The sequence below is a fragment of the Pelmatolapia mariae genome, linkage group LG18 (genome assembly GCF_036321145.2).
Source record: "Pelmatolapia mariae isolate MD_Pm_ZW linkage group LG18, Pm_UMD_F_2, whole genome shotgun sequence".
NCBI lineage: Eukaryota > Metazoa > Chordata > Actinopteri > Cichliformes > Cichlidae > Pelmatolapia > Pelmatolapia mariae.
The window spans coordinates 26,208,685-26,236,366 of NC_086243.1; the positions used below are offsets into that span (position 1 = coordinate 26,208,685).

Sequence of the window (27,682 nt, forward strand, 5' to 3'; positions counted from 1 at the left end):
GGAAACTAGGTCCAAACGGCTCTCTGCGTGTTAAAGGTTGCTGACCCCTGGTTTAGATATTTAACGTTATATTTTAACTTTTAAAAGGCTCCTTTTTGGACAATTAAAATACGCCTGATTGCAGTTTTACTTTAAAAATCTGGCACCAAATACTTCATAGACAGTAAAATACAAAACATTTGCTTGTGACTAATAAGCTGACTAAGGAAGCAAAGCTGAAAGTACTTCCTAGTTACGTGTCAAACATATTCTTGGTTCTCAAGGTCCTTTTTGATGGCTTTTTTAATGCGGTCAATTTCATCTTCATCTGAGCTGTCATTGTCCTTCTTTTCACTGTCCAAATCTTTTCCATCCTTCTCTTTCTTTTCACTGTCCAGATCTTCTGTGGTCTTCTCAGAGTCTTTTTCTGGTGAGTTGAACTGCAGCTCTTGGTGTATTGAGTTCAGCTCCACCAGACCATCGTGCAGCTGTTGCGCCACCTCCCTGATTTTGGCTGCAAACTCTGATTTTGCCCCTTTCTTGAGTTCTTTGGAGTCTTTGGACACAAAGTAGATATCCATAACTACAAAGAGTCCGGTGAGCACGCCAGTTGCCATACTAGCAATCTGGACTGCTCTAGCTGCGGTGCTACCTGCTACATGGGCGATCTGGACAAAACGCATGATCTCATTGGCACTGATGAGGATCGCCTTTCCAGCCATGGCGCCATCTTCATAGAATCTGCTAGTAAGTGCAGGGAAGTCCTGATTGTATGCGCTATTCTTCATCTTGATCAGATCGAACCTGTGCAGGTTCTCAATACCCTGTTTGATGAACGTCAGGCACTTGTTCAGGTCTTCCATCTTCTCCTGGTAGTCCTGCACGATCTTCTCCACCTTCTTGCGGTCCATGGTGTTGTTGACCTGGTTGGAGATGCCGGCACCTGCTGATGTCAGACCGCCTGCTGCAGCAATGCCCAGGCCCACTGCAGTCACAATCAAGGAAGTTCCCATGGTGAAGGGAGCCAGGGCGAGGCCAGCAACAGTGGCGACGCCCCCAACGGCGCTGGTGGAGCCGCCTGTGATTTGAGCGATCTTTGTGTTCTTGCTGAACTTGTCGAGCCCATCAGCGATGCCGTTGAGGTCGATGACATGCTGCCAGAGGCTCTCTGCCCTCTCCGTGAACAGTTTGTTGAAGACTCTGATGCCCTTCTGCAGCTTCTCGGCGGTCAAAGCAAAGGCCCTGAGAAAAGAAATTTAAGTCCTATTATACAAAGTAACTCCATCAAAAAAGGCCATTTTGTCTCATTTACACAAACGGAATAAGTGTTAATTAACCAAAATCTTGATATCCAACTGGTGATTTTGAGGCCAGTAGAATATTTTGTTTTTTCAAAACATTGTGAAATCAACAAACTTTTGTTTAGATTTTTTTAGACTTTTTAAAACTTTTTTTTAGACCACTGTTCTTTGGAATTAACGTCTCTCCTGCAGAAGGATAATTAAATGTTTTTGGGTGAGAGTTGATGATGCAAAATTTTGTGTTATCCAATGGCAGGCCTGGCAATATTTAAGCAGCTCCTGAGTCACTTGGTACATTTTATTCACATTATAATATGATTACAATATAGCAACTTAGTACGATACCAAAGGAATATTTTTATTTCAACTCTTCAACTTTAGCCATTCCAGCAGACTTGCTATCTGGCAAAATAGCAGGTAACAAGGAATTAGCAGCCATGAATGAATGATTAATTAAGAAATCAAAATAAAATCCTACCATCCTTTTATCCTACCAACCTACATTGTTGCATTTAAATCAAAGTAAGCTATTGAGTAAAAAATAAAATAAAATTAAAAATATAGGAGAACAGACCCCTTAAAGACCAAAAACAGCATTTCATGAATCATAAACACCTGTTAAAGCATTTACTTACTTGGCCTCTTCTTTTTCAGTCATGTCTTCATGTTGAGGTGTGTCTTTCCACTCTGAAAAAAAAATTAAAAAAAGAAGGATTTATCATCATTTTGTGTATCTTACTCGCCCAAACCCCAATAAACCCCAACACAAAATCTATGAAAAATCAAAGCCAAGGATGTGAAAAAATCCAAAACATTTAATTTCCAACTTACGTTCCACATTTTCCCACCAATCCATAAGATCCACATCCTGAAAGACATCATTAGGATCCATGTTTGTTATGTTTGCTTTTCAAACAAACAATGTGTGAAGACTGCATTAAAATGTCAAAAACCTACATTACTATCTTCTGCTGAGGCAGGGCCAATACGGTAGTCCTCCAACTGGTCAAACGCGGACCTGTTTTCACCTTCATTCTGAGATGAAAGAAATGGTAAAACATAAAATGACATATCAAAACCACCATATTTATAATAATTACTTTAACAAAAGACTGTGTCTGCAGCGAAACTTAAGTGTGTAGTTGTTTTCATACGTAGATTACAAGACAGAGCTATATGGTCTTAAAACCTGCTAGATTTTAAGACCATATAGAACGCTAAAGCCGGCTAGAATGAAGCTTGTTTAATGTCCGATTGAACTCATGAGAGATCAGCGCAGGTAATTACGGCCTGGGTGTGGTACCCAGGGAGCACCCTTGCCTAAACTAGTACTATGATCATCTTCTGTTTGCTGCTTGTGAGAAACGGCAACTTCAGATGCTAGCTGAACCTGATTCTCACAAAATTGTCCAGTCTTTATGCATGAAAATGGTTTAGACCAGTGAAATGACAAGACCAACAAAAAAAAAAAACAGTGCTTGAGGATGAATCACATTATCATGCAACACATTTCCTCTGTTTTATTTTTTTATAATTATATTTTTTACATGTAAAGAGGAGGAAGTTTTGGTGAAAGGGATTCTGGGCGTAATGACTTATTTCTGCTGTTTTTGCAGAAGTTAAGGGACTCAACTCTTCCATGAACAAAGGGAAAAGGAAGCAGACAAACAAGTCCGGGCACATTGTAGTCTAATCTTGTCTCATCTTCCATGGTACGGACATGCACAAACACCGTGTGGCCGTTGTGTGTGGGTTTCATGTCAGCAGTGGAAAGGGGAAAAAAACCAAAACAAAGAACATGTAGACTACAATAGAGGCTGTTGGGAGGTGAGCGGACACCCTAGAGACAAGTTCTGCAAATGACTGTAAGAATGAGGTTGTTTACAGGGTGGAGGAAGGAAGCATTAGGTGACGAAAACAGATGATAGTTTGTCAATTCTGAACCACAATGATTAAACCAGCAAAATGCCAATATAGTGGGCAAATACAGTGAAACATGCTGAGAGGGGGGAAAAAGGTTAAAGAGTTACTTTTGGTTTTAAAGTTTGATGTGCGAGAGGTGAGAGAAGAAAAGAAGAAAGAAAGAAAGAAAGAAAGAAAGAAAGAAAGAAAGAAAGAAAGCTTCTTAAGTGTTATATTGTCTACCTGTGCTTTGGCTGCTTCTTGTGCACGCCTCTGTACAACTTTAGCCTGAAATAAATAAACACAGACACAGTTCAGTCGTTTGCAAGACCAACATAGACCTTATCTGGAAGTCCTGTGATCATAGACATTTAAATTATTTTATTTATTTAATAAGTCATTTTTCTTCAAGGAAAAAAAATACCTGAAAAAAGACGCAATGACTTCCTTTTTAGTTTCTTTGGTATTCAGGAGGTTTAGGACTAGGTCAGTGAACTGCTCGAGAAGGCAGGACTTGGAATTTGGGTTATGTAAACTTAAACAGAAATACAGCATTGCTTCGAAACAGCAAGAGAAATTGAAGCATAGAAATGAATAAATAAATTCTGACTGCGTAACAGTCAGAATTAGGAGTCCTTGGGTAGTATTATACTTCTCCTGGCAGACTTTAAAGCTCATGCGAGTTTGTAGGTTTGGGGCAGCCTCACCAACTATTACTGGCAGAGGTAACTGGGTTAGTTGAGAAGCTCCCTGATGGCAAGACAACAGGTTTATATAAGATCTGCCTCCAGACGCTAAAGGCTCTGGACACCGTTTGGCCATCTTGGTTGACGTGCTTCATTAATGTCAGAGAGGGGTGGTGGTTTTCACAAAGGGGTCTGGTCCAGTTATTGGGGAATCACTGCTCAGCCAACCTAGGAAAGTTTACTCCAGGATGCTGCAAAGGCTAATTGTCAAACCTTGGATTTAGGAGGAGGAATGCTCATGGTCCTGGACATGGAACAGTAGACCAGATCTTCATTCTCGGGGCACTTCTAGAGGGATCGTGGGAGTTTGACTTTCCGACTACATTTGTTTTGTAGACATGGAGAAAGTTTACAACTTGGTTCTTCGGGGGAACCTGTGGAATACTTGGCAGTATATGGGTCCAGGTCTGTTGTTACAGGCCATCAGATGCTCGTGAGAGCTGAAAACTGAGAACTGTCGGTCCTTGCCACAAAGTCAAGCATATTTTCAGAAGGTGTTGGCCTCCGTCAGGCTTGCCCCTAGCCTCTGATTCTGATTTAGAATTTCATCAAACAGACATCCATTTACACATTTAATTAGCACAGAATAAATGGAGTGGATACGTTTTTCATGAAAGTGGCATGTAGTAGCATGATGTCAGGTTAGATCAGTCTGCTCAAATTCTGGTTTCTCCAGCTCAGCCTCAAGCTGAAACAGCTCCACAAAGGTACAGATCCATTATCGTGGGGAAAAAAAAACCCCATATCTGCATCTGACTGTTTTTATGAGATTGTTGGGGAATGCTTTGGTTGTGTTGATTAGACCAACATGACCTTGTCCACATGGCAAGAGACCTGATTGTACATTTTGCATGTTTGAATGTTACCTTTACACCAGGCATGAACGGGTTGTGCTTCTTTTTTTTCTTGACTTTGGTCTAAAAGAAAAAACAAAACAAAAACAGATCATACTATTAGTGTAAACGTCAAATACTGAAATACTCCTTTTGAAGTAAAATGAATAAACGTTCACGATGATCGCATGCCAACTTGAAACAAAAAGCTGTTAATAAAGAGAAGGAAAGTAGCTTAAACACCTCCGTTTTTTCCTTGTTCACGTCTTCATTCTTTTCCTCTTTGGATGCAGATTCCTCATCTTCATTCAGCCCTTCATCATCAGATGCAGCCTGAAGTAACAAAAACACCACAATAAAAAGATCAACGTGAGCATGAAACAAATTACCATCTCGTCCTGGTAATGAATGTAAAATCTAACAATAGTCAAGGTTCACAAATACACTTCTAACAGTAACGCGCTCACAAAAAATAGATTTGTGTCACATTTAGGTGCCACGAGGAGCAAAACTTTTATAAAGATGAGGTATGGAAATTAAGCCACCAAAACAACCTTTAACATGGTAAATATAGATAAATGAAAATAAATAAATGAATAAAATAAAGATATTTATTAAACTCTCTAGGTGTAAGTGTGAATGGATGTCTGTCTCTCTCATTTTGCTTGTGACAGACAAGCAAAATAAAATTGACGGATGGAGATATTTTTAAATGTAATTAGCACAGAATAACGAGCTTTCATAACACTGGCATGTAGCATGAAAAAAGCTCTGCAACTTTACAAATTTGGTCAGCTGGGAGGGGAAAAAAATGCATCTGATTTTCCCCCCCGACACAACAAACCCGTTTCTACAGGTTGCATGTTTGAATGTTACTTTGATCCGAGACATGAATGTGTTGTGTTTCTTTGGCTTCTTGACTTTGTTCTAAAAAGAAAGAAACAAACAAAAAAGAAAAAAAAACAACAAAGTCTGAAAGTCAAACACTGAACTGTTTCTTTTGCAGTGACTGAAATCACTTGATTATCAACTTATTTAAATCAAAAGCTGTTAATGAACAGAAAGCTTTTAGCTGTAAGACCTCTGTTCTTTCCATGTCCTCCACTTCATTATTTTCCTCTTCATCTTCTTTCAGTTCTTCATCATCAGATGCAGCCTGCAGTAAATAACATTTAACATATTTGACCAATCACAAACGCACACGCTGTATCAGTAATATGCTCACTTTGTTGAAGGGAATTTAAATATTGTGGGAACGTTTTTCCAAATACATTTATCTGCACTGAGACTTAAACCTCTGATAAAGTAGGGCTAAATTATTATGAAATGTCATCAAAAACACATTAAGTTTTGTTTTAGTTAGTCACAACCCCATAGCTTTGCCATTTCTCTACTGATGATTATACATATAAAAAACAGATATACAGTCAGGTCCATAAATATTGGGACATCGACACAATTCTAACATTTTTGGCTCTATACACAACCACAATGGATTCCAAATGAAACGAACAAGATGTGCTTTAACTGCAGACTGTCAGCTTTTATTTGAGGGTATTTACATCCAAATCAGGTGAACAGTATAGGAATTATGACAGTTTGTATATGTGCCTCCCACTTCTTAAGGGACCAAAAGTAATGGGACAATTGGCTTCTCAGCTGTTCCATGGCCAGGTGTGTGTTATTCCCTCATTACCCCAATTACAATGAACAAATAAAAGGTCCAGAGTTCATTTCAAGTGTGCTGTTTGCTTTTTGAACCTGTTGCTGTCAACTGCCAGGATGAGATCCAAAGAGCTGTCACTACCAGTGAAGTAAGCCATCATTAGGCTGAAAAAACAAAACAAACCCATCAGAGAGATTGCAAAAACATCAGGCGTGGCCAAAACAACTGTTTAGAACATTCCCAAAAAGAAGGAACGCACTGGTGAGCTCAGCAACACCAAAAAACTAGGAAGACCACGGGACACAACTGTGGTGGATGACCAAAGAATCCTTTCCCTGGTGAAGAAAACACCCTTCACAACAGTTGGCCAGATCAAGAACACTCTCTAGGAGGCAGGTGTATGTGCGTCAGAGTCAACAATCAAGAGAAGACTCCACCAGTGTGAATACAGAGGGTTCACCACAAGATGTAAACCTTTGGTGAGCCCCAAAAACAGGCAGGCCAGATTAGAGTTTGCCAAACAACATCTGAAAAAGCCGTCGCAGTTCTGGAACAACATCCTATGGACAGATGAGACCAACATCAACTTGTACCAGAGTGATGGGAAGAGAAGAGTATGGAGAAGGAAAGGAACTGCTCATGATCCTAAGCATACCACCTCATCAGTGAAGCACTGGGGTGGAAGTGTCATGGCGTGGGCATGTATGGCTGCCAGTGGAACTGGTTCTCTTGTATTTATTGATGATGTGACTGCTGACAAAAGCAGCACAATGAATTCTGAAGTGTTTCGGGCAATATTATCTGCTCATATTCAGACAAATGCTTCAAAACTCATTGGACGGCGCTTCACAGTGCAGGTGGACAACAACCCAAAGATACTGCAAAAGCAACCAAAGAGTTTTTGAAGGGAAAGAAGTGGACTGTTTTGCAATGGCCAAGTCAATCACCTGACCTGTATCCGTTTGAGCATGTATTTCACTTGCTGAAGACAAAACTGAAGGGAAAATGCCCCAAGAACAAGCAGGAACTGAAGACTGTTGCAGTAGAGGCCTGGCAGAGCATCACCAGGGATGAAACCCGGCGTCTGGTGATGTCTATGTGTTCCAGACTTCAGGCTGTGATTGACTGTAAAGGATTTGCAACCAAGTATTAAAAAATGATTTATGGTTCTTATTCTGTCCCATTACTTTTGGTCCCTCAAGAAGTGGGAGGCACATTTGCAAACTGTTGTAATTCCTACACCGTTCACCTGATTTGGATGTAAATACCCTCAAATAAAAGCTGACACTCTGCAGTTAAAGCATGTCTTGTTCGTTTCATTTGGAATCCATTGTGGTGGTGTATAGAGCCAAAAATGTTAGAATTGTGTCGATGTCCCAATATTTATGGACCTGACTGTAGATATGTGCCATTGATTTAACTAGCACAGTGTAAACGGGTGGATGAGCTTTTCATGACGGTCACATGTAGCATGACGTCAGGTTGAATTCTGGTTCCTCCAGTTCAGTGACATGCTGAAACAGCTCCACAATGATACAGATTCAGTCTCTTGGGGAAAAACATTTGCTTCTCATTATTTTTATGAGATTACAAAGATTTTTGTGTGTTGTGTCCACATGGGAAACCTGTTTGTACAACTCGCATGTTTGCATGTTACCTTGGCCCAATGCATGAACGGGTTGTTTCTCTTTGTTTTCTTGTCTTTAGTCTAAAAAAAATCAAAAACAAAAAAAGAAACAATTAGTTTGAAGATCAAATATTTTTCTTTTCTCCTACAAAGAAATAAACAATGAGGCATTATTTTTATTTCTTAAAACACGAGGGGAGAAATGTGAAAATCAAATCAACAGTTTGATTTTAACACAACAATACAAGGAAGTTAGATTCAAGACCTCAGTTTTTTCCTTGCCCTCCTCTTCATTCTTTTCGTCTTCGGGTGCAGACTCGTCATTAACTTTGAGCGCTTCATCATCAGATCCATCCTGAAGTAAATAATAAAAAACAAACAAACACCATAACGCAAGATGAACACAATGAAATAAATACACTTAGCACCCTGGTAATGAACAATGTAAAATCTAACATTAGTCCAGTTGATGAAGGCCATCAGTTACCTTGGCTGCAGAGCGTAAATGGGCCATAAATGGATTGTGACGCTTGTGTTTTTCCACTTTAGCCTGTGAAAAAAAAAGTATCATGTTCTGTTCCATTCTCTTTGAAGATGATCCGACACTACTATAATAATATTGAAGCTGCTGAGGCCAATCCATGACTGATACCATGTGTTTTTCTATCAAAGTATGCTATAAAGCTTCTTAAGAAACCACAACTATCAGAAAGTCTGGATGTATGCAAATAAATAAAGCAAAAGATTTGAATGAAGACTTGTGAGTTGGAAACTTAATGTACATCTTTTTAGAGGTTCCACAGTCCAGGCAAGGGGGGGTGAGGGGGTTGATTTCACTTTTTTTTGCCCCAACGCTATGAAACAAACTTCCTGTTACTATTAAATAAAAAAAAAAACCATCTGTATAGACTGTTACGTCCCTCTGCAGCCCCTAATCATCTTAATGTGTTCAGCTGGTGCTAATTGGCCACACCTAGTCAGGTGTGGATAAAAGCATACCTGAGGCAAGCTTCTGGAGAGCTCGCTTGCTTTTGCCTTGGTGGCACCGGCCATTTTAGCCAACCTGGTATTCCATTTTAAGACAAAACCTCTTCTCACCACACTCTGCTATTAGTCTCCTTTTTTATGTTGCGGCTTTTGAGCCGGGTCGTAACATAAGTGGGGGCTTGTCCGGGATTGTTTGGATATTTTAGTGGAGACTGAATATCAGTTTTTTGTATTGCTTTTAAGTGGGTGAGTGATGGTGTTCACTGTAATTGAGCAAACTCTCTTTAGTGTGTTTCAGCTGGGTAGCTGTGCTGCCCTTCCATCGAAATACTTGTTGTTTTGCTTTGTTGTTTTAGTTTGTGTTTGGTGGTTATCCTGGGTGGGGGTACGCTTCAGAGTTTGGTAGGAGATTATATCCCTGGTCTGCTGCCTACCCTTGAGTTTGCGTTTAAAGTTGCCTCGAGCCCGGTACACCACTGAAGACTAGACGGGTAAAGTTTTTATTGGTTTTTTTTTTTTTTTTTAGGGTGAGAGTTGCACATAGTAAATCAGTGGCACCAAACTTGGCAGGAGGTTTGAGACCATTCATTAATTATGGTCTGTAGCTGAGGCAGGTAGGCTGTTTTTAAGTTGGCATTGTGTGTGCATATGTCAGTGTTGATGGATGCTAATGAGATCCTTGTGAGGTGAGTGTTTTGTGCTGTGACCTTTAGTGTTGTGGGGAATATGGCTACTTTTGTTGGATCACTTGTGAGTGTTGTTGGCCAGGTGATGGCAATAACACTGAGGGGTGCTGAGCCACCCTTGATGTGATCATCGTGTGGCCATAGCTCTCCATTTGTGGTTGGTCACTAGTGTGCTTGCTTTACTGAACTTTTTGGATTAAAGTAACTTGTTGTGGTATAGGGCCACTTGTATGTGACTGTTTGTGTGGTGGAGACAACAGATCACTTAGTTGTGATTATTTGTTGCTACTTTTGGTTTTGTGTTGTAGCAGATCAGGTAATCATTTTGGGTTTGACTGTTGTGCTCCTTTGTGTTGGTCACATGTTACTTTTTGTGTGTGTTCAATGTGGCAACTTCAAATCCTCATGCCCATCCATGCTTACAGATGCCAACTATAATGTGAACACTGTGCTTCTGTTAGATCTTACTTTTATTTCAGGTTTGTGGGTCAAGGACCTGAAGGTTTCAGAGGGGCTTTTAATAAATTTAGGGGTCCTAGAGGAACCCTTTTGAGGGAGGAGGTGTTATGTCCCTCTGCAGCCCCTAATCATCTTAATATGTTCAGCTGGTGCTAATTGGCCACACCTAGTCAGGTGTGGATAAAAGCATACCTGAGGCAAGCTTCCGGAGAGCTCACTTGCTTTTGCCTTGGTGGCACCGGCCATTTTAGCCAACCTGGTATTCCATTTTAAGACAAAACCTCTTCTCACCTACGCTCTATTAGTCTCCTTTTTTTATGTTGCGGCTTTTGAGCCGGGTCGTAACAAGACCAACTTCTGTATTACATTTTGTCTTCTTCAGTTTTCACAATTTTTTTTTTTTTTTTTTTTTTTTTTTTTTTTCACTCACTTTATTTATTTTGGAATGTTTTAATGTTGCTGTTGTTGTAAATTCTGTCACAGACCATGTAACTTTGTAGGTGGAAAGGTGAACCAGAAATTGAGTTACTTTCCTTATCTTTGATAAGGATTGACATGACACCACATGGCACGCAACAGTATGAGTTTACCATGCATCTGAAGGGAAAACAAACACACAACACTGTAGTGAAGGGGTTAAAGCTCCATGCGAGCAATAAAAACCACGAGGTGTCACATGTACACATTTGTATGTGTGGCTATGACATGAAACAGTCGATAAGAAGGAAGCAAGAACTAGAGAAGTTAGATCCTGGCAGGATTAGCTGCCACAAATACTTCATGTTTGTTTTCACCTCCATGTAGCAGCACAGAAATGCTCATACCACACTGGATTAAAAAAAAAATAAAATAAAAAAAATGGCTCACACACATTTAAATATATACGCTCGTCATTCTATTTAGATCAGTTCATCTATATTAGATATTTATTATTTTGTTCAATATAATGGCTCAATATGCAGATAGGTTCTCTGACTTTGCTCATACACTATGCCCAGAAAAAGAAAACCCAGAATATGTGATATGCAGCGGGTCTAGTCTGACCCACAATGATGAAAAGACAAACTTACCGTTTTGCCCTCTGGAGAGTTCTTCTGATCATCGCCGTCTTTGGCTACAGCAGATTCATCTTCTTTTACGCCCTCTTCACCTGATGGGCTCTGCAGCAAATGAATTACATTGTTTTTGTACTGTGCAGGAATTTACTGGAATAACAGATGATGATGTTATGAACTACGTTAGCCAAACATTCGATCAGTTATATCTGATCCCAGATGTTTGCTCATGTGCCAAAATGAACATTAAGGAGAAACTTCAGTTCTTCGGAAGATTAAAGACATTTCTGACTAATGTACATTTTTAATCTTTTTTAGTAGCTGCAGTCAAAAAGAACCTTCCTTCATAGTCAACTTCTGATAATCAGTTGATAATCAATACTTGTCTAAAATAACATTAAACCCTTTTTTAGAGTCTAATCGTTGTACTGTATGAAAATGTTAATACCTGTTGGTTGTTCTGCTCTTGTCGACTGTGTCTAATTATTCTGTTCAGCTCCTGAAATTAAACCACAGTAGTTTTCTAAACAATGAAGGTTTAAAGTGCTTCAATACACATGATCTTCAAACAGATAGACAGAAACTATTCCCTAAACTCAGGGAGCTCACCTCTTCTGATGGTCGGGCAGGAACTGCAGGAGGCTTTGCAGGTTTTTCTGTTTTTCTGGAGGTCATGTCTTTGCATTCCTGCACAGGACAAAAATAAAACACTTGTTCCAAAGCTGAAACTGAATGTGAAAGACCCAGGTAATCCCAAATAGTGACTTCTCATTTATACAACAGTGGATTTTACAGATTTTGATTCTTTTATAGCCATTACAATGATCTAATCTATGTTCTAACAGCCACCCTCAAACATAACAAAACTTAGGACAAGTAACGCAGAACCTGAGAAATGCAAACCGTACATTATTATCCTCAGTTCTTCTTGGTTTTACTTTGTCATGTGAGGACGTTTCCTTCTCCTGCACAACGAAATCACATCAACAAAGAGAGCAGAAGTTAGAATATTCCCAAATAGACCACACGTCACACAAAGAGGCAGCGGTGTTTGACTGCATGTGAACCTCCTGAGTTGGTCTGGATGGGGCCAGGATAGCTGCACTCCTTTCCCTTCTTTTGTACTGGTTCATGTTACTTTTGACCTCACAAGGACACACACACACAAACACACACAGTGTAACTGAATGCACCAGTGCAGGAGGACAGGGAGGTTTGATAAGAGGAAGCCATGCAGGGAGGAGGAGGAGGAAGTGGTGAAAGGTACGGAATAAGAAGTGTGAGGAGAGAGGATATTTTGAGTGTGTGTGTGTGTGTGTGTGTGTGTGTGTGTGTGTGTGTGTGTGTGTGTGTGTGTGTATAGACTTACTGGTTTTGGCTTTTCTTCCACTTGTTTGTCATTCTCCTTGAGTGTTTCTGCATCTTCTGTGTCTTTCTGAACAAAACAAAAATAAATATTAGGCCTATAAAAATAAACTAAGGTTGTTTTTTTTCATTAAATTAGGGAACCAAATGGAAAGAAACCTAAAATACACCCCACACCATCTCTGTTTGTAGGCTGCAAAATCTATGGGATAAATAGTTTTACCATATATACCACTGCCACCATCCCCTAATGCGTGCAGAACATTGTTACTGCTAAAAATGAACAATCGCCACCATCACCGTTAGCCACGATGACAACTAACACCTCCACCAACATCAAACATATTTAGCACTGTAGTTACTTTTTGGCGGAAAGGAATCAGTTTGGACATGGCTCCAACCATGACGTTCTGGGTGGGACAAAACATCAGGAGAATATTGAAGCTTAAAATTAAATAAGATTTAAGCTGAAACCTGGTTTCAGTGATGAGCCGTATTTGAATATGAGAGAGAAAACAGCTAAGTGAGTCACTTGTTCCTATTATAGTAAATCTTCATCGTTTAGATCTCCATATTAAAAGTTGGTGGCACCGTAATGGCCCAAGGTTTCAGGTAGTAAGCACTGGCATTCCTGGTTTGGTTGTGTTTTAGTCCTTTTTTTAAATCATCTTTTGAGGGGGACCTTTAAGTCTTTATTGAGACAGGACAGAGGAGAGGCAACAACTGCAGAAAGGGCAGGGGGAAGACACCCAGTAAATGGCATCAGGGAAATAGCTTTATGGCATATGGGTCACCTCCTCAACCCAGCCGGGTGAAGTGTCTTGCCCAAGGATATTTGACATGGAGCCAGGAGGCAGCCTGGGATCGAACCACCGACCTTCTGATTAGTGGCTGACCTGCTCTGCCACCTGAGCTACAGCCACCCCTCAAGGTGCTTTATATTGTAAGGTAGACCCTACAATAATACATACAGAGAAAAAAAACAACAATCATATGATATGAGAAAGCACTTTGGTGACAGCGTGAAGAAAAAACTCCCTTTTAACAGGAAGAAACCTCCAGGATAACCAGGCTCAGGGAGGGGCGGCCATCTTTTTTTTTTTCTTTTTTTTCTTTTTTTTGTAAACCTGTCCCGTTTGGTTCTTTTGCCATCAGAATTATTGTCTAAAGGCGAAGAAAGATGCCCAACGGATTTACTTTACCAAATGGACCATCCCAGCCTTGCCGTAATGGTCCATTTGATTTACCTTTTATTGTTTATTTTATTTTATTTATTTTTTTTTTTTACTTGCTAGATACGGGACAGGGGAAAAGAAAAGGGAGAAAGAAAGAGGGGGGAAAAAACAAAACAAACAAAAAAAAAAAACAGCGGAGAAGAGGGACGGGGATAAAGGGCAAAAAACAAAAACCAACAAAATAAGCAGACAAAAAATACATATATCGATCACCTGGATCACCTGTTGAGAAAGAAAAAAGAAAACAAGCAGAAGAAAACGAGAGTAATAGAATAAACAACATCACAATGATATATGGGAATATAACACTACATACTTAATATTAAACATTATTGTGCAGCACGTAAGATCGACAGCGCACAGTGTGCTTTGAGGTAGGAGCCAAAAAGGGTGTAGTTTGTGTGTGTGATCACCTGTGTGTACACCTGTGAGCATGAGCGCGCTTGTATTTAAAAGGTTCCTTAATGTAATGATCTGCTAGAGGGTGTGGGGGCCCACAGTCCCATCCTCCAGGGCATGAAGCAGGTATGGAGGAGATCAAAACTCCAGACATCCAGAGGCCCCCAGAACACAAGAGACCAAGGAAGACCAACAGAGGGGCAGCCGCGCCACTGTCCCAGAAAGAGCTGAGGAGAGTCCCAGATGAGGGATCACTCAGCAGCCGCGGAGCAGAAGCCAGGGGGGGTTGCAGTGACGTGCCCGTGAGCTCCGCCGGCAGCCAGCTGTGCCTGGGTGACCGAGCCCCAGGCCGAGAGGCCGAGGGCACCCCACCCCCGAAGTGGCCCGAGCGAGCCCCAGGTTCCAGGCCCCGATAAGCAGCCACCAAGGAGTGAGCCGGTGTGTACCCAGACGCCCACCCCCGGACACAAAGAACCACCAACGCATCGATGTCTGAGGGCGTCTGCCACCGGCAGGGGAAGTGGTGGGGGGAGATAGACCTCCAAACCTTGGAGGGCCTGAGATGTCCCCAGAGAGGTGGCGTCTGATACCCAACCTGACATATAGACACAGACATACAGGCACACTCAAATACAAACATCCATTCCCACCCTCATGCTCTCATAGGCAATTACTCCACACTCAACCAACGTGGAGACAGACATAGAGAGACGCTGTACACACAATCACACTCCCCAAGCGTACTCTAAGAACCGGGTCTAGGTACCCTTGCCCCTGGAGGGGGAAACTGCACCCAGACCCAGGTGGTGTTACCCTTTTCCCTGCAGTGGGGAGAAGCAGACTGCCCCGACTCCGCAGCAGCAGGGAGGACCCACACCCCAGACCCCAGTCGGACGGCCAACTCCTCCTCCTAGCCCCCCCGCTCCAGCAGGCCGCAGAGACCGGGGGGTGTGAGAAGACTCCAAACCTCCCTCTACCCGCTCATATGTAGTGTTGATGTGTTGATGAGATCTTCCTCCACCTCTCCTATATCTCCCCCTCCTGCAGAGAGAACTCCTGAGGAGAGGAAAGCTCCTGCAAGATGTGACAACCTCCCCCACCAGTTGAAGAGTCCCCCAGGTGGCTCGATGCACCGGCGGCGCCCTGCGCCAGGACCGGGCCCCCATATACCCACCCGCCCACAACCCCAGCAACACACCAACCAGGACCCGAGCCCCCGAGGCCCGGCCAGGGCCCCAGCCCAGAGACGGAGCGCCCCCAGAACCTCACGCCCGTCCCGGACCCACCCAGAGGCAGCCAGGCTACCAGGTCAGTAACCCACGTCCGTCAGCACAGACCCTCCCCTAGCCCCGCTGCACGCAGCCACGAGGAAACCGTCACCTAAGAGCCAACAGAGCCCTTAATTGGCCATTACCGCTACCCCGGGTTGAGCCCCCCAAGGAAGATGCTCCTGGGGAACCCCCCGACGCCCTAAGCCTGTCCCTACCCCCACACCAATCACAACAGTGAAGGTGGGACCAAACTATGACCCCCCACCCCCACTAGGTGATGGAGCTGATCAAAGGAGCCCAGAGCAATTGATCTGATGTGGTGGCAGAGGCTGTATCAAGACTAATGTAATCTAATAGATAATTTCTATACTGGTTAGAATTAAGATTATTTTTTATTTTTCCAGTTCATGAGGACTATATACTATACTATACTATAATATTAGGCCTATAAAAATAAACTAAGGTTGTTTTTTTTCATTAAATTAGGGAACCAAATGGAAAGAAACCTAAAATACACCCCACACCATCTCTGTTTGTAGGCTGCAAAATCTATGGGATAAATAGTTTTACCATATATACCACTGCCACCATCCCCTAATGTGTGCAGAACATTGTTACTGCTAAAAATGAACAATCGCCACCATCACCGTTAGCCACGATGACAACTAACACCTCCACCAACATCAAACATATTTAGCACTGTAGTTACTTTTTGGCGGAAAGGAATCAGTTTGGACATGGCTCCAACCATGACGTTCTGGGTGGGACAAAACATCAGGAGAATATTGAAGCTTAAAATTAAATAAGATTTAAGCTGAAACCTGGTTTCAGTGATGAGCCGTATTTGAATATGAGAGAGAAAACAGCTAAGTGAGTCACTTGTTCCTATTATAGTAAATCTTCATCGTTTAGATCTCCATATTAAAAGTTGGTGGCACCGTAATGGCCCAAGGTTTCAGGTAGTAAGCACTGGTAGACCCTACAATAATACATACAGAGAAAAAAAACAACAATCATATGATATGAGCAAGCACTTTGGTGACAGCGTGAAGAAAAAACTCCCTTTTAACAGGAAGAAACCTCCAGGATAACCAGGCTCAGGGAGGGGCGGCCATCTGGCGCGACCGGTTGTGGAAGACGCCTGTGTCCCCTTATTTAACAGAAATTGAGGGATTTTTCTGTGATTTTTGACCATTTGATGAACGCAAAGTGTCAAATCTGTTTAATTCTTTTTAACCATCTATGTTTTATTTCAGGCTTAGAAACCTTTGTTTTACTGGCTACTCGATCATTTTACCTGAGACTGAGATTTGGCACCCTTTTTTCTGAACATGCCAGTGAAGATTCCTCCTTTCTCCTGAAAGAAAAAAAAAATAGCATGAAGCCAGCATTTAATGCGACATAGTTATTTATACTGGTCCTAATTTGTTACAGATGGTAGTGGACATTAAAAAAAACAAGTAAACAAACAAAAAACAGGGGGAAAAAAACAACTCACTTTTGCATGGTTCTCAGAGAGATTGTCATTGCTGCCAGAGAGATCATCTGGTGCAGACAAATCCTCCTGAAGGTGAGAAAAAAATGTTAATAAACTTTATCAATGATAACACTCGTAACAATCCAGAAAACAGACTGCAACAATGTTGTTAATCTCTTACCTGAGATTGTCTCGCTCCATAAGGCTTTGGGGATTTTTTAAAAATACCGCTGAACATCCCACTGGTCTCCTAAAGAAAAAATAAAATCACATTCAAATTGGTGTTTAGCAAGGATTTCACCCTGCGCGTTACCTTCGCTTTGCTTCTTGTAGTGTGAAAGCTGACTTTAAAACTGGTCGCTGCTTTTAAAAACCTCACCTTAGTGTTGCTGCTTACAGACAGGTTGTCGTTGCTGCCTGAGATCTTACTGGGTGCGGACAAATCCTCCTAACAACAGAAACAAAAGCTTTTGACCACCTAATATTTATTTCAACACAGGTGAAAGTAAGAGGAGTGAGCTGTACATCAAATTACTGAGATGCATTTTGGAGTCCTTTTAAAAAAAAAAAAAAAAATCCCACTCATCATCTCCCCTGACTTGCAAAAGTAACAAAAAGAGACATGCAAAGATGTTTTTTGTCTACATAAAGCACTTTTTATGCAGTTTTAAATAAATAAAACAGTTTTCTTTGTTTAAACTGGTGCAGCCGTCAGATGGACAAGCAGGGTTCAGTGTTTTGTTCATTTGCCAGCACTTTTTCCAGATAGCTGATGCATGCAGGTTCCCCCTCTCTCATACAAACACATACAAAAACACAACCTGTCCACTCAGGCACGCAGCTACTGTAGGTCAAAATCACCAACGTATTGTAAGTCACTAATAAAGCTCATTTACATTTTCCACGGGATGATACTAGAAAAATCATACATAAATGTTTCAACACATAGCCTCTCTGAAAATCATGCTTTTTTGAGCAAGAGTTCCCTTTTTTCTTTGGTTATTCAAGTTATAATTAAGAATGAATCAAGTAAAATTGTGGCTTCAGTTTTGATACGTTTTGTTGTATTATAAGTGTTAATAACTGCACTTTTAATGACATGTGACAGAGCTGGTTAGTTAACTGAGGAAATAATCAGCAAAAGGAGGCATTGTGATTCTCTGTACTGTAATTTAAATGATAATATGATATATACTTGAGATGTTATTTAAAATAATTAATTCATTAAATTTAATCCATAATTCATGTTTTGCATTTCTCTAGAGTGTTGGTTGTACCTATTGTACAGATTTTGACTCTTGCTTTTTGAGGTCAGCAATGACCTTTGATCGATGTACAGTCGTTTAGTTAATAAAGACCTAAATGGGAACTTCAAAAGGGAATCTCAAATTGCCATTTACTGATCAGACCTACCTTTGCATTGGCGTCCTCAGACAGACTGTCATTACTCTCTGAGATATCCAACAGATCCTGAAGCACACAACAATGCACAGCAAATAACAAATAACACAATAATACACAGTTTAGCCAGTTAGCCATTGGTGGCATTTCCTGCATGAACCTCCAGTGAGTGGAGGACATGTAATAAAAGATCGTGTTTCACCTGCGAAGGCCTCCGTACATGTCTCAGTTTGGGAGATATTTTCCATAATCCACCCAGCACACCTGATTTATCCTAAAGAGAAACGTACAGAAAAGAGTTTCAAAACATAACATAAGGTTGGAAAACCACACAGATGTTATGAATTTGGACCGTCTGTGTTCTCTGTAAAGTCCAACTGAAACCAAATGGTTTACAGGTATCAAATACTTAACAGTGCAGGTTAATGGTTGACTGAAAGCAAATGAGAGCAGCAGCTATTTTAATTAACTACACTGCAATTATTTCTCAGTAACAATTTTTTACATAATGGAGTTTTTTTTTCACTGTATTTCATTGTACCTTTGTATATTTTCCCCAGTTTATAAGCATTTAGTGGAGTTTTGTGTATACATGAATAAGATTTGCAGGCAAGTACCTAGTGACAGGATTAGAAACAAATGCTATAAACTCTCCATGCAGCATCATGTCCATGCATATGTTAAACTACATGCAAAATTTTAATAAAAAAAATATCACAGAGCAGACAGTGAACTTACCTTTGACTTACTGTCTAAACGGTCATTGCTGGCAGACAGTTCAGGGGTTTGTAATGACAAGGTGGCCTGCAAACACAAAAAAGTGTGTTTTGGGATATTGATAGCATAAAATTTAACTTGACAAGATTTCCATGCATTTGTGGTATAACGCATGTAATCCATCTGATTTCGTGCACAAACTGAGATTTCAATTTCCAGCAAATCTTTATATAATTGTATTGATAATGTTTTCATTAATACGTTTTTTAAAATAATTTAAACATAGTAATAATGATAAAAAGAAAAAGATGTACAGCACTCTAAAGTTGTTACCTGTGGCTGATCCTCTTTGGCAGATTTGGTTGTCTTTTTAAGCATTCCTTTAAAAAATCCTTTCTCCTGAAAAATTATCAATAAAATGCTGATTTATGTTCTTTAAATGGTAACAGCCAGGTTAAATTTAACTCTGACGGATAATCAAAGAGAACTGGACGATCAAAACACCTCGTGCTCACCTTGGTGTTGTCAGACCGACTGTCATTGCTCTTTGACAGCTCACCGTTGACTGATAAATTGTCCTGTGATGTCAACATAAAATATTAACTCTTTTTTTCATAGTTTGTAGTTTTATAACACAGATTTATAATACTGTCATCTTAAAGCCCAGGGACATCATCAGCATCATTACAACAATAAATATTCAAGTTTTTAAAAAATAGAAGCATTTAACTAATTAAGTGAATGCCCAATTAATGAATAATATGATTCATTAATTGAAAATACAGGTGTGTAATTATAAAATGTAAACTGGCTTTAAATTTAATTACAACAAATTTAATTTGACTTGTCAATTAATTACTGAAGATTAAAGTTAATTAAATCGCTGCAACTTGTTGAAAGTCAGCCCTCAATCCAAGCTTTTGTAAACAAAACAAAATAAATAAATCAGTAAATCAATAATAATTTTTAAAAAGTGAATTTAAGCCACAACATTACCTGTGCAGATGGTTCTGTAGACTTGGAGGATTTTTTGAATATCCCACCGAATAATGGGGGTTTTTGCTGATTGAAAAGTAGAGGAGACATTCTTTTACTATAAAACTACATCACTGATCACAACTCTGCTCAAAACTGAAAAGATAAAAACAAATTTTAAGGATCTCACTCCAATCTCATGTTTGAATTTAAAATCTAGACTTGAAGCTGATTTCATGTCTGGATTTGGAAAATTTAAAAAAGTAAATGGAAAAAAAATGATGCAAGCAGTACATTTCATAGAGAAAATAACCCACAAAAGAAGAAATATGGAAGAGATTTTGAGAAAATGTTCCATTACTAAGTGTTACAATATTACACCATTATATTTAATAATTTGCATAAATCGAATATAATGTACACACGTGTTAGCATGTGAAAGACTAGTACGTGAATGTACTACAACTATGTCTTGACCAATTGAACGTGCGCAGCCCAACAAGGCAAATGTGCATTATTTAGTCAAGTCATGCTGTCTTGGTGACACATTCAGGCAGTTATTTGTTCCACTAGAGGCAGGATATGGTTCCAAAGTCAGCTGTTATAAGAGACTGGCTTTTTTGGGCATGATTCAGGATCACGTATCATACAAGTGCCACCTGTTGTGATAGTCAGTCATAGATTTCTACCTTTCTGCGATTCTTTAAGTTAAACATCCCTAGTTTAGTGAATGGTGCATACTCACAGGAGTAGTCTGGAGGACATTTAAATCAACCTCTCAGCATTTGTAGGGGTATTGAAAGACAATTAGATAGAATAGTATCACAATATTTTGCATGGCGGTATGCTATTGATGCAAGCACATCAAACATTGATATTTTATTCAACAATAGATTGTATGCAATTGCCCACTTGACCCCGTTCAATTGCAGACTGATAGCAGATGGCAAGGCTTTAGTGACAGTGTTGGTATGCTTGACAATCTCTCAGTCTTCTCTAAAGAAGTGAGAAAACTTATTGAATTGATAAAAAAAAATCATATTGTGAGATTTGAGCAGCCTAAGCAGATTTGCTTTTACCTTCACTTGCTGACTTTTATGAGTTTTAAAAGTCCTAGCGGACAAACCTGAACAGTATAGAAGTTTATTTACAACAGTGAAAGGCAGAAGCTAATGAGGGGTCCAGTGGTTTATTCTCGATCACCCGAGGAAGTCACAAACGCTTAAAAATAAACCCTCAACGTAACCTCGAAGGGTTACGTTGAGGTTTGGGCGCGCCGAAGAGCCAGTGTGCAACTCTTTGCATAATTATGCGTGTGTTTGCAGCCGCACAGTTTGCGGTACAGTCAGTAAGTGTTGAACATGCTTACTGGCTGACTTCAGGAAGGAAAAAAACAAACAAACCTCGACACAGTAAAGTTGTACTCACAGAGCCAGCTCCTCCATCACACTCCAGATCCAAATCAAGGTTATCGTACCGCTCCTGTAACAGACAGCAGGTCACATGCTTACTGTCATCAACGCTATGTTCACAAGAACAGCCGAAATGGCCACCATTAACGTACCATTACAGAGAAGTGCCGTGTCTCCGTTACGGTGAACTTATCCCGTTTATTCGCAGAAGGTAACGGGTATAAATATAAAAGTCCCTCAGAAGGACTTTGTGTCCTCAACTTGTTGATACTGTGGGTTGTTTTCACTCAGTGAGCTGCTCCTCCCTCCCTTCTCGAAAAAAAAATCCCAGCAGGAATAAGAAACAGGCTGGAGATACTTCCCACACCTCTGGGTTATCGCTTGAAACTGGCGGAGCTTGTCTTTTTCACCTGTACCCTGTGGTCCAGGTGAGGGTGTGTCTTTGTCTCACGTGGGAGTGGTCAACCCGATACTGCTGCGTTCAGGAGCAGTTCGGAAATCCCTTTACAGCCTTAGGGTATAAAAATCCAACTGCAGAGGAACACCAGTAGGGTGTGTACTGTCGTTTTTGTCTCTCAAATAATTGTAAAAAATGATCTAAGTGCCAAAAATAAAATCATACATCAAATTATCAACAGATGCAAGCACACTTACTACATATTGAACTTTTTTCTTGATTAATATTTGATATTTAAAGCTACTTTGAACAATGATTGTGTATATTTACAAAAAAATCTTACAAAATCAAAATCTCAATTTGCACAGGTGGCATTTAGAGAAAACCATCTGAAAACAGAATATATCTGTGTGGAAAATCATTAATACTTAATCATCCTTTCATCGCTCTTTTTAGTGACTCTTTGAAGAGGTCAAAAGGAATCACTGTACAAAAAATAATCAAAATAGCCGGAGCTCTCTGCCAGAAATTTCATTAAATTCTGATTAAATAAAATCTGTTTTTATGGGTAAATCAACAATCAAATAGTTGGTTGCTCAGATTTGAAGTTTAAATTTTTGCTGTAGAAAGAAGTTTTCTTCCCACACAGAGTGTACAGTGGACGCTAATGTTTTTGTCACTTTTTATGGACTCAAACTCAAAGTAATGTCAGTACTTCCAAGCTTTAAACGCTGCATGGTCGTACTCTCTCCCGCACTCATATTATCCATTGTTGATCTGCACACGTCTGTTGCTGCCACAGATGTTGCACGCGCTTACGTCATTGTCATGAGACACTCTCACAAACAAAAATCAGGGTTTAGTAACGCAGTGTGCGTACGGGAAAGTAACAGTATTCTAATTACATTTTTTTGCAATAGTAATCCCTTACATTACTCTGTACTTGAAAAAAGTAATCAGATTACAGTAACATGTTACTGCCCATCTCTGCCTATAGACATGTACTAAATCTGTTCTCGAGAGATGATGAGTGTCCACGGTTCAAGGGAGGGGATTATTTCCTTCTTGAAAGCACCCTTAGTTTGTCTTTCAGATGAGGAACATGCTCAAATCAACGGTTTTTGTTTTGATCTGGGGAACTCACTATAATACAGGAACTAAAGGGGTAATTCTGTATTCAAAATTAATAATATGTACAGTTTTTTGTTTTCATTTATATACGAGACATCTTTCAACTGTTCATAATTTCAGTTATCTTAAATTTTAAAATGGTGCTTGCACCAGTTCTAAAATACCAATTCTTTTCATCTTCAGAATGGTTTTGATGGTGAATTAACGCTTATTGTGGAGTAATGCTGGTTAGTATACTCACAAGGAAGCCGATGTAAATCTCTCCCCTCCACCAGCCACACGCTTTTCTTATCATTGTGGATCACGCAGTGAAATTCAACTTCATAGAGCCAACTGATAACAAGAGACAACCCACATTTAGAGTTACCAAAAACAAGCCACAAGGAACCCGTCAAAGAGCTGTTGAGCTGAACTGGATTTTGGTCATGCAAATATCAAATAAGCATTTTGATCCAAGGTCTGCTACAGTTTCATTTTCTGTCATATAACTGTGCAGCACATCAGAGCTATGATTTAGTTTGAGCTTTGTTTGTTTTTTTATTGAAGATACTTCAAGAATGAAACAAAAACTCCATAAAACTGATCAAACATGCAGTCTTCATTAAAATATTCTATTTAATCTACTTTATTTTAGATTAAATACACTAACTATTTCTTTTACTATATAAGAAATAGTTAGTGTGAAGACTGAAACTCATAATACCTCATGTGATGTCATACACTCCCTCCACTGCTGATGCTCTGAAGCTCAGCATCAGTACTCAATACAAAACAGCTTTAACATGCCACTTTACCAACAGACACATCCAGTCAGTGAGGAAAACACAGCTGAAGAAGCAGCAGAGCATTTTAAAAATTCAGAGCATTTTTTTATTTGCTTGAGAGACCTGTAAGGGTTTCCAAAGTTTCACTGTGCCATCATCAGACGCTGTGAAAACTGACATTTCTTCTGACTTCACTTCTTTCCCCTCATCTTAAAAACAAAGAGCAGATTTACAGATATTAAATATTAATATCAAAATATGCAGTACTAACTAACTAACTCACTACACTGTACTGAATGATGGAAAGAGGAGGAGACTGTGTGCGTAATCACTTCCCAGCATGTTTTCTCAGGAGTGGTACCTGTATTTGGGAGGAGAGAGCAGTGGTGTATGCGTGTCACGTGAGCAGAAATATGGCAGATTTCAGTGTTTGTTTCCCACTTCCAGACATGCAGTGCCCCCTCTGCACAGCCATCTGCTGCCTGTCTTTAGTTGCCCTGCTGAATTTGATCCTATTTGTACTGTGAGGTAGCAGTGCAATATGGAAGTCAGATGTGAGTCTTTTTAGGGCCAGTGACCCTAAACAGGGTAGAAAAATTTTAAAGCACCCCTCATAACCCTGACAAGGATCAGGCATAGGACCTGCCACTATTTGTATTTTTCCTTCCACTGGCCTACGATAACTATGATTGTTGTAAAGCAGCGGTCCCCAACCCCTGGGCCACCGACCGGTACTGGTCTGTGAGTTGTTTGGTACCGGGCCGCGAGAGTTGAGGCTCCGGTGTGAAATTTATGATTTTCAGGGTTTTTATTGGTTTTTCGTTTTTATCTTTAACGTGGTTTCCCTGAGTCTTTTCCCATGTGTTATGAATAAATCTTGGGGTTTTTGGTACTTGTACTGGTTTTATTTTGTTGTCTTTATCTGCGACACCTTAAAGACTGGTCTGTGATTTATATTGTCGGACATAAACTGTGGCGCAAAAAAGGTTGGGGACCGCTGTAGTAAAGGACACAATATGCTTGTTTGGTTGGTCTCAACATGCCCCCATCCCCATTTTAATATTACATCACAGCTTTGTGTATATAATTATTTTGATCCCTTCGCTGTGGGTCAAAGACCCCATTTTCAGAACCACTGGTTTATGACACAAACAACATATTTAATTAAAGCTGCAAGCAGCGTTCAGAGTTGGGCTGGGTATCGTCACTGATTTCTGGAATTGATTCGATTCCGATTCACAAGGTCCCGAATCGATTCGATTTGAATCCGGGAAATTCTGCCTCAGACAGTCAGAAATATTTTAATTCAGCACATTTCCATATTTTTATATCTATAAAAACAAAGCTGACACTTGTGAGACTTTATCAAAGGTGTAAGCATCACAGCAGATGCCTTTTGTCAAAGTAACTGAGGATAAAACACAGAAAAACATGAATTCGATTTTCGTGGCCTGGGATTTTATAGCAGATGGCCTTAAAAATATTCTGCAGTAGATCAAAAATGAAAGAAAACCATTAATCAAAATATGAACATTACCTGATGCTGCCGAGAGCAAAGTTACAGAGGTTTTATTAGAGCCACAGCCAAGCGTTTTGCAATTTTGCATAATTTTAAAAAGTTTAAATCTGTTCAGTATTGAACAGCAGAAATTAGGTTTACTTTTCAGAAGTAAGTAAAAGGAGGAAAGAAACAGCGGCTGACAGTGCTGTAAACAACGGTAGACTTTTGTGTAAGCGAGGGAATAATGCAGAAAACAGAGATTTTTAGACGGGAAACTGTTCTTGAAGTACACTGAGAGAGAGAGAGCTGTGGACGAAGTGTGATTTTATCATGGTGGAAGCAAAACAGCAAAAGTCAGAGGGAGTTAATGACGATGATTATGTGAAGCGAAATGTGAAGCGTAGTTTGGATCTTCTTTTGCTGCTGGTTCAGTCAATATTGTTTGGAGAGAGATAAAAATTTACAACTTCAGAATCTAGCGCAAAAAGGGCGTAAACACAAAGCGCGGACCCGCCCACGGATCAGAATCTGTGAGCTGTCGGCTTTCAGCCCCGACCGTGTCCATGCCCGTGTCGTCCGGTGAGAAAGGCGACATCTCACTGATTCTGATCCGTCAGCGGGTCAGTGCTTTTTTTTTTAACATCTTAGTGCAGAATCCGTGTACCTGCTCTCATTTACTGATTTAGCTGTTTGGTGGTTGTTGAAATTCTGTGAGGTTTAACCTGAGATTCTGGCGTTTCGGGCAAAATAAATTTATATTTAAAAATCGATTCAGGATTTTAATGAATCGATATCACGTTATCCAAGCTAGAATCGATTTTAATCGATAAATCGATAATCAACCACCCCTAGTTAAGAGGGCCCTCGCACCCCGGCGCATCGAGCCATGCCCAACACCTACACCCAGCATGTCCGAACTGATGTCACATTGATGGAATTCATGCGTAGAACCACCAGCTAAAATTTCATCTCATTCAATGAGAGTCGTCCCACTAGGTGGCGCTCTAACCATTACTGACAAATGGCATATCAAATATTTCCGAGATTGACTCTCGACTCATGCCTGCAAGTTTGGGAGAGATTGGACATTGTGTTTTTGAGTGAGAGCAGATTACTGCTTTTTGGCGAGTGATTGAAACTCCACGTGCCGCCATGACCAACCCGTTTCCTTGAACGTAAAAAGCTTCACAATTTAACATCACAAAGGTCTTTAGATTCCACACACTGGAGATCAAGTCAATCCGATGAAATCCCTCGGAAGAGTTTGTCAAAGTACGAGGGCTGAAATGAGGGGAAAATGTCGCCAAAATTACACTTTAATTTTAAAATGGCTTACTTCCTGTTGGATTTGGGATATTGCTCCAAGAGACTTTTTTGTACATCTTGTTATCTTACATAAGCTTACCAGGTTTCAGACTCATAGATGAAACACAGAGCAGGGGCTGATGTTTTTAAATGTTGTAGGGAGTGCTGTTGCACCATTTTGCAATATTCCATGAAAATGATCACATACCAAGAAAGCCTTCATCACATTGGAGGTGTGGGCCAAATTTCAAGAGTTTTTAAACTTTCCAAGGCCGTCAACAGCCACTTCATCTTTCATGGTGAAACGCCTTGCCACCAGGGTGCGCCGTTCAGTTTAAACTCACAATTTTCTCACTGAAGCATCATGAGGGACTGATGTTAATATTCACCGCTTTTGAAGTGGATCTGATGAACCTGTGAAAATCAGTATATCAAAGTGAAAGACATGACATTTTCTCTTCCCACTTGGTGGCGCTCTGTGTATTCCTGACAATGGGCATATCAATCTGTTCAGGGCAGGTCTGACATCATGCCTGTAAAGTCTGGTACTGATCAGACTGGATTTCTTTGAGTTACACTAATTTGTTCCTTCACAGCGAGACATCAATGTTCGCCATGCTGCTGGGATCACGCCCCTTCGCGAACACTCACAGTTTTCCATGTATTGCCAAGACCAACTCCTTAAGGGTCGGCAACCCTGGGCACGCGTGCGAAGGGTTAACTGATGGCACAACCATAGTTGGACATTTGCCGGGTGGGCCAATGGTGATTTTTCGTTTTTATAGGCCGATGATTTATTTATTTTTTTCGTAACGGTATAAACAATGAAAGGTGGTGGATTGGTCAGATGCTGGCAGATGTGTAAAAATAACTCAGTTGTTTGGTGGTGGCTATGGCGTAGCTTCCACAGAGACCAGCAGGTGGATGAGGGAAGGGTAGGCAACTTGTGTCAAGCCAGCCTCCAGTTCAAGACTTGCAGTCAAGCCAGCCTCCAGTTTATTTTCTGTTCCCTGTGTATTCAAAGTATTACGGGAAGGGATGTGGAAACCGTATTTCAAAATAAAAGCCAACATCGAGTGAATTAACAGATA

The 27,682-nt window shown here is 40.4% G+C and overlaps 1 protein-coding gene across 1 annotated transcript; it reads right to left on the reverse strand.

Moving 5' to 3' along the window:
- Nucleotides 1-239: 239 nt before the first annotated feature.
- Nucleotides 240-8,637, reverse strand: apol1 (apolipoprotein L, 1). Its single transcript, XM_063460902.1, has 7 exons — nt 8,542-8,637; nt 5,005-5,094; nt 4,795-4,845; nt 2,238-2,315; nt 2,112-2,148; nt 1,916-1,967; nt 240-1,221 (listed from the first exon to the last, which is right to left on the reverse strand). Exons 1-7 carry the CDS (start codon nt 8,635-8,637, stop codon nt 240-242), a joined length of 1,386 nt encoding a protein of 461 aa, XP_063316972.1.
- Nucleotides 8,638-27,682: the final 19,045 nt, after the last annotated feature.